Source organism: Aplysia californica, unplaced genomic scaffold (genome assembly GCF_000002075.1).
Source record: "Aplysia californica isolate F4 #8 unplaced genomic scaffold, AplCal3.0 scaffold00074, whole genome shotgun sequence".
Classification (NCBI taxonomy): domain Eukaryota; kingdom Metazoa; phylum Mollusca; class Gastropoda; order Aplysiida; family Aplysiidae; genus Aplysia; species Aplysia californica.
The window spans coordinates 691,815-699,641 of NW_004797344.1; the positions used below are offsets into that span (position 1 = coordinate 691,815).

A 7,827-nucleotide genomic window follows, 5' to 3' on the forward strand; every position below is an offset into this window, starting at 1 on the left:
AACCCAACAATCCTGACAGTAAAATAGTAAAATGAACGTGATAAGACCATCAATTACTTATCCATGGGTGCCTTTTCTCCCGTACTCTAATAAGTAAAGGTATTTAAAAAGTGAATTAATATTACTCTGTTCACCTCCCCTGTGGCTACCATTTTCTTTTTGGCTAACGCTTACCTTGGTTAGAACGTTCAAAATCTTTGGTCATTGTGTTGCAAGTGCCGAAAAAACTCTTACTGAAGCAGTATAAGAAAGGGGTATGTTTGGTCTGGTTACCTGAAAATTAATATGAATTTGGAGTGATGGATCTCTCTATTTTACTCTAATTTCTTCAGGTGGTTGGACTTTTGCTTCCCAATCCAAGCATGGCAAGCATTATCTTCTGGCAGTGGTTGAACCAGAGCCACAATGCTTGTGTCAACTATTCAAATAGAAATGCAACAAAGGTCAGTGCTTTTTTAGCTTTCTACTTTAAACTGTCAATTTATTTTTAATTGTATAATCTTTTTCATGTATTCATGTAGGTAGGTTTACGTTCAAGACTGAATTGATGTTGTTTGTTTTGTATACCTAATGGAAAACAAAATTAAACGCTTTCTTTTTCTTCTGTTGGTCAAGTTAAGTGCCCTACTAGACTGACACTGTGTGGATAATTTTAGTATGTAACTTGATAAGACTCTGGATTTGAATTTGAACAGAAAATAAGCATTTCAGGAAAAGTGAAAAGTTGAACTTATCCTTCCCCCATGCCCCTTCCCCCCCGTCCCCCCACCCCAAGATTCTTGTCTCACACTTCAATGTCTTGGTCCAGTGAGATGCTTGATTTCTGTGTTTTAATGTTTATATGCCTCTTTTTTTCTTTTTTTTTTTTTTGCTCACAGCCAACTCCTCTGAAGCGGTTTCTTATTGGCTATGTCGGGGCTGTCGGCACTGCAGTTTCAATTGCGGTAGGATCTTCCTTTTTTTTTTAAACCTGCGTCTTATCTGAATGATTTGAGTTCTATTTTGCATAATTTGTCTATGGTTTTAGGTGTGAGATGTTATCAATGCTTTCTTGTTAGTTGGTGATTAAACGGGTTGAGATAAGAATGGTGAAATGCAAGACAGAGAGAATGGGGGAGGGGGTTGATGTTAAAGAAGTGTTCATTAGAGATTTAACGTGACCGTAACATGTTTTGCGCTGAGAAATGGATACATTTTTGTCATTGTTATTATGAACAATACCTACCTGTATTTCAAAATTATAGTTTTCAGTTGCCATGGTGAGTTACGAGAAGGCTGGTCCCTTTATTTGAAATCTAAATGTTCTTGTTATTATGTTCATTAAATTCTGAATTATTGTGACATATATAATTAATTTACAATAGTTGAACCACTAGTTAAAAGGTTTTTTTATGTCTAATGACTGTGGTTCTCACACTGTGGGAAATTGTCTTTTTTGTATTGTAGGTTGGGCTCAATGTGCTTGTAAAGCGAGCAAGCGCATTCAGACACACCACCAGAATGTTGATACAACGTTTTGTGCCTTTTCCTGCCGTCGGTATGATAATTTTCTATTTTTTATTTGTGAGCATTGTTCCATGATTTCAAAAGCATTGTTACTACTCTCTTTATATGATTTTGAGATTTCAAGGCACAGATAAATCTATCAACCCTTTGATGATGTGTAAACTGCTTTTTACAGAGCTGTAGACATGTGTGGAAAATTTTGATGTGCATTACCAATTACCCTATTTTCTTATCTACTAGTTAAGGAAAGAACTCGAATGGAAACCATAGTTGAAAAAAAATGACTTCCGCTCAGATTCATTTTACTGTGAATACACAACTATCTAGAAAAAAATTGGTTCTGATTTGTTTTTTTTTTTGCTGTCTCTTCAAATGTAAAGATTTACTTTGCATTTGCCTTCTCAATATATTTACATAACTTATTAATGTTACTTTCAGCCATTGCCAGTTCATGCAACGTTTTGCTGATGAGGAACAGTGAGCTGTCTGAAGGCATTGAAGTGTTGGACAAGTCCAATAATATCATAGGCACCTCAAAAGTTGCAGCTAAAAAGGTAAATGGCTGCATATTATTAGTTATTAGATAATTTTCTCAATGTAATTTGCTTCCTCAAAAATTTTGAGGATACAGGGGGGACATGTTTTTTTATAATTAACGAAATCAGGGGGAAGAGAAACTTTTCAGACTAGTGGCAGTGCCTATTTCTAAGGTACTCGCATTAGCTCTGCTTCCTCATTCATTATCTAATCAGAAATAATTGTCAAATAGTTTATATTTTTCCATAATTTCATTTTTTTACATGAGGTTTTTGTTACCAAGATGCACATCTTAGCTCCCAGCTAAAAGAAGGATGGGTGCTGTATGGTAGAAACAGTGTTAGTTTTATGATGACAAAGCTCACTCCCTTTGTTGCTGAAAGGGTATGAGGAATACAATGTGTAGAGATGTAGATTTAATTTTTAAAATTTTTTGAAAGTGGACTAATTTTTTTTTTTACATTAATATTATCAGTTCTTTTGTATTGTAAAAGATGCAACAGTAGTCTAAAGATTTGCTCATACACTTCATTTTCCAGTTTTGCACGAAGAGTAAACAAGAACAGCAGCTATTATGTTTGCTTTTGCAGTATGATTGTCCCATGAAGTCATTGCTCCTGGTTACTTAAAACCTGTTGTAAAGTTGTTCTGCAATAAGTACTAATACATGAAATTTGTTGGAAAGGTTAACATATCAGTATTTATGGATTTTCTTCATAGCAATAACTGTTTATCCTTGTTTTAACCAAACTTTCTGGGTGATTGATGGGTACTCGGGTGTGGTTTGTTCCTTCTTTCCTATCAAACGTCTGTCATCCTGATTTCTATTTCTTCTTTTTTTTGTGTTTGTTGCTCTTTTGTAACACCTCTAATCTTTAGCACTTATATGACCTTACTGTATTGCAAGTGCCATAAAACGCTTTCTGAAACTAAAACTAAATCAAAATTTCTTGCTTTTTCCCAGGCATTGACGGAGACTGCTATCACAAGAATGTTCCTTCCAGCTCCCATTTTGCTCATTCCTCCAGTGGTTATGTCGTTTTTAGAGAAGTAAGTGGAAGAAAAGTCAACGTACTTATTTGCAGTTGTGTATCCTGTCTGACTTGGGGATACTTAAGATTTAGTTGTGGTTGGTTGACTTGTGCTCTTGTGTGGTGTACTACCTCATTCCTATCAAATATCTGTCTTTATCTCTCCTCCTTTTTGTGTATGTTACTCTCTAGTGACTAGTCTTCAGCACTTATATGACCTTTGTGTTGCAAGTACCATGAAACTTGTATTAAAATTTTTAAAATTTAGTAATATTTAAATGGACAAAGAGAAAATTTTGATTAGATGATCAGAAGACAGAGAAGAACTTTTTAAAGGTGACTTAGGGAAAAACTGAAATAAAGAAATAAATGAATGAACCACCAATGTTAAAAGAAAAGAAATAGCTGCCATTTTGAAAATGAAAAACAAGGAAAAGCTACAGGGCCAGAAAGTGTTCCTGTTATAGTGATTACTTGATTCAAAGAATAGGTAAGTAAATTAACAAAATAAGCTGTAATATAATATCTGTCACAGTGATGTGGTCGCAGAAGATTTGATTCGAACAGTTTTTATATCTTTGCTTTGTTCACCAGGTTCCACAGAGTGTGAGTTGCGTAGAACATAATCTTTATGTCATTTTAAAAAAAATTTACCTTGAGGAAAGAATGAGGAAAAGTGTAAGAGCAGCGATATCTAGATCACAATATGGCTTTGTACCCATAATAACAGATTCATCTTATCAAAGTTCATGGAAAGATATATTGTAGCACGGAAAAAAATTATATTCATCATCATCAGTGGGTTGTTGGCAGGTGCTCTGGTGTGGTTTGCCTCTTTTTTCCTATCAAACATCTGTCGTCTTTATCTCCCCTCCTTGCTTTTTTTGTGTTTGTTACTCTCTTGTAGCATCTCTAATCTTCGGCACTTATATGACCTTATTGTGTTGCAAGTTCCACAATACACTTACTAAAACAAACATCATCATTATCACTATCACTGCCTTTCTTGCCCTTCGTCAGGGTGCTTGCCCTTCATCTGGCGTCGGTGGCCTAGTGGTTAGGCTCTCGGACTCGCAACCGTAAGGTCGTGGGTTCGAATCCCGTCAAGGGCCCGACGTTGTGTCCTTGGGAAAGGCACTTTACACGAATTTTCCTCACTTCACCCAGGTGGGAATGGGTACCCGGCTATGGACAGCGAAAGATCTTGTCAGTTTGTTAGTGTTTGAGCGCTTAATCGGCTGCTCGCACTGTATGCTTCCCGGGAAGCTGAGAATGTTTCGGAGTGTTCTATGGTCTGCTGGGGTAATAATATAGTGTAAAGCGCATAGAGCCTGCTGTTGAGCGGGGATATGCGCTATACAAATGCTATCTATTATTATTATTATTATTCATCTGACCGCGAACAAACACATTCCTCCTTCCTTTTGGTATTCCTTGTCTTCCCACCTTTTTGTACATAATTCTCTTCGGCTCCACTTTGGACTCTATGTGGCTGTCCCCTTGATCTCGTACCCTGTGGATTCAAATCTAATTTTATATTTATACTTTATTAATTATTTAAAGGTTTTTAATAATGTTAGGCACAATGAACTATTTAAGATTTTGGAAGAACTGGACTTGAATGGAAATAATGCTCCCAATTACCGGGTTCCCAGATGAAGATTGCTGTTTTCTGTCTAATATCTCTATCTCTCTCTTTGGAGGCGCACAGTCAGAATGGCCCCTCTTTTAACAATGTAGGTAAAATATTTATACCCTTTCTAGGGTGCTTTAGCTTTTACTGTTTAGTGTTGAAACATTGTACACACACACTCACGTTCACGCACAAGAATGAATTTTGCAATAGATTTTAGATCTGACTTTTTAAATATCTCATAGCCTTAACATTCTTTAGTATCAGTACTGTGTATTTGTCTAAGTAAAGTCCCCCCTTCAATATTGTCTTGCAGGAGAAAGTTCCTGAAAAAGTATCCAAGATTGCATTTGCCTGTAAATGCTCTTGTGTGCTCCCTGGCTTTTGCCTTCGCCTTGCCAGTTGCCATTGCCATGTTCCCACAATATTCAGAGGTGAGTAGTTTGTTTTGTTCTAATTCCAATTGTTTTCACCTCAAAAGATGTCCATAAATCTTGGATTCTCGGATTTCCCTTTTCAATGTAAAGAGAAACGTTCACTCGATCTTCTCATTGTGGGGTTGTTTTTTTAAGTGACCAAAAGAATGTTTCAGGGGAGTAGAAATTATGCAAGATAGTCTTCCCACTTTATCATTGCTCCACCAGTTTTGCACTAGCAAACATTTCATTTGATGAACTCACAGATACATTCCTCTTTCACACAAACTGCAAAAATGTGTCGTGCTAAAGGATAAGCTGGTGTATACAGATGTTGCAGAGATGGTTCTGTGTGTGTGTGTGCTTTCAGCGTTTGTGGCAGAAAGAAATAAAGACTTTGTTGAGAAGGGAGAAGTCAGACGAGTCAATGATATCAGAAATGCCTTTGTGTCAGCTAAGTATCTCTGCAGGGAACAAGTTTAAAAAATAATTTTTTTTGGTTGTTTTCAATGTTTTCATCTTCTCTTTGACATTGTAACGGCATATTAGGAATGGAAAGCTATTAAGTCCAAGCTCCAGGCTTTAAAAAAGATAATAAAAATGAGTTGATACAAACGAACATCAGTTTTATGCATCAATTTTACATCCCTGTATTGGCTGGTAAAGTGTTGCCTCCGAAACCTTCAACAACACTATTACTTCACAAAGTGCAATATCAAAAAAGCAGTTTAATTAAACTGTTTCAGTGTCTTTAAAACTTTTTATTAGCAAATCCATGGTCAGTTAGAACTAGAAAGTTCACAAAATTGACTTGGCTTTGCTCGCGAAGTGTGGGAGGGTATGTTTGCATGAAGACTCCCTTCCTTTACGAAGTCAGTGTCGCCATGCACTTTAATCACTGCTCGCAAGGATACAAACTGCCCTAAATTTTAATCAAGGATGTTATGGGGTTGATTTTTTGGATGAGTCGTGGAAATCTTTGACAATGACATTGCTGGAATCTAAAAATAGCCGTTATTGTGTTGATGTGCCTCCCTTATTAGAACAAACAAAGAAATAAAAAAGGAGAGTGCAGGAGTCTTGAACCAAGCTGTTGATTTGTTCATTGGGTTCTTGAACTCCACAAATATTTATAGGGGAAAGCACCCACCGATTACTGACAACTATTTTCATCTTTTTTAAAAACGAGTTATTGCCCTTGTAATTGAACACACTTTTCTGATGTATATTTCTCTCTCTCTCTCTCTCTCTCTCTCTCTCTCTCTCTCTCTCTCTCTCTCTCTCTCTCTCTCTCTCTCTCTGTCTCTCTCCCCCCTCTCTCTCTCCCTCTCACACACACACACACTCGCGCACACTTCAAATACGAAGTGTGGGTGGTTGGTGGGTGCTCTTATGTGGTTTGCTCCCTCTTTCCTATCAAATCTATCACCTTTATCTCCCCTCCTTTTTTTGCGTTTGTTACTCCCTTGTAACACCTCTAATCTTCGGCACTTATGTGACCTTATTGTGTTGCAAGTGCCGTAAAACTCATATGAAACACAAAACAAAATACAAAGTGAAAGCAGTTGCGTTAAATTAAGGGAATATTTGTAGTCCATTCTGTTAGGAGCTCATTGCATTTACGTGAGTGGTTGGTGGATACTCTGGTGTAGTTTGCTCCTTCTTTTCTATCAGCCATCTATTGTCCTTATCCCTTTTCCTCCTATTTTGTGTTAGTTACTCTTTTGGAACACCTCTAATCTTCGGCATTTATATAAGACCTAATTCTGTTGCAAGTGCCGTAATACTCTAACTGAAACAAACAAAGTTAGTTTTCTTTCACGTCTCCTGGCTTTACAGGGGATGTCAATGTGGTCTTGTAAAGATGAAAAGACTCTAACGGAACTTCTGATACTTGTAGCTGGTACCTGGGCAGTAAATGTATCATAGATTAAAATCTTAGCATGTGGAAGCAGTCAATGTTGTCATCCAATTTTTCAGCATCCCAAAGTTCCCTGTTACAATGTACTCTGCTCCAATGTAATTAATGTAAGTTGTTTGATTTAAATAAACTCCAAACTGGGGAGAAATGAATGATCTTTGCAATGAATATTCTATTTTATTGAAGAAAAGATTAATTGCTGGGGTTTCATGAATTTTCTGCTATGACTGTAAATATTACAGCGATGCTGTCTGCCAGCTGAACTGGCCCGCCGAATACAAAGAGTTCACTACTTTCATGGCTAGCCTTGCTGTATGTGGTTGGTTCGCAGGTGTTCTGATATGGTTTGCTCCTTCTTTCCTATTACACATTAATCGTCGTTATCTCTCCTCCTCTTTTGTTTGTCACTCTCTTGTAACACAGTAACGCCTCCAATCTTCGGTACTATATGACCTACTTGTTTTGCAAGTGCCGTAAAACTTACGAAAGCAAATAAAACAAACAAGTGTTGATGTGCAATTTTTTACTCAATCGAGACAAACAATTACGTCTCATTTCAAACTTTTTCCTTTGGTACTACACACGTTGACATTATGAAAAGGACAAGGAAATGGTGAGTGGTTGGCGGGTGCTCTGGTGTGATTTGTTCTTTCTCTCTTTTCAAATGTCTATCGTCCTAATCTCTCTTGATTCTTTTAGATTTGTTTGTTACTCTTTAGTAACTCCTCTAATCTTCGGCACTTATGCTACCTATTTGTGTAAAATACTCTCACTCGCGCGCAC

General features: G+C 37.0%; 1 protein-coding gene across 1 annotated transcript in view; it reads left to right on the forward strand.

Annotated features, from left to right (window-relative positions):
• LOC101857705 (sideroflexin-5) overlaps positions 1-7,827 on the forward strand; it is a gene marked incomplete in the record, with an annotated part of 51,269 nt that overhangs the window by 26,522 nt on the left and 16,920 nt on the right. Inside the window, 6 exon segments of the mRNA XM_013080088.2 lie at positions 333-443; positions 879-944; positions 1,447-1,537; positions 1,945-2,060; positions 3,008-3,093; positions 5,024-5,141. Coding sequence (XP_012935542.1) covers positions 333-443; positions 879-944; positions 1,447-1,537; positions 1,945-2,060; positions 3,008-3,093; positions 5,024-5,141 — 588 coding nt within the window.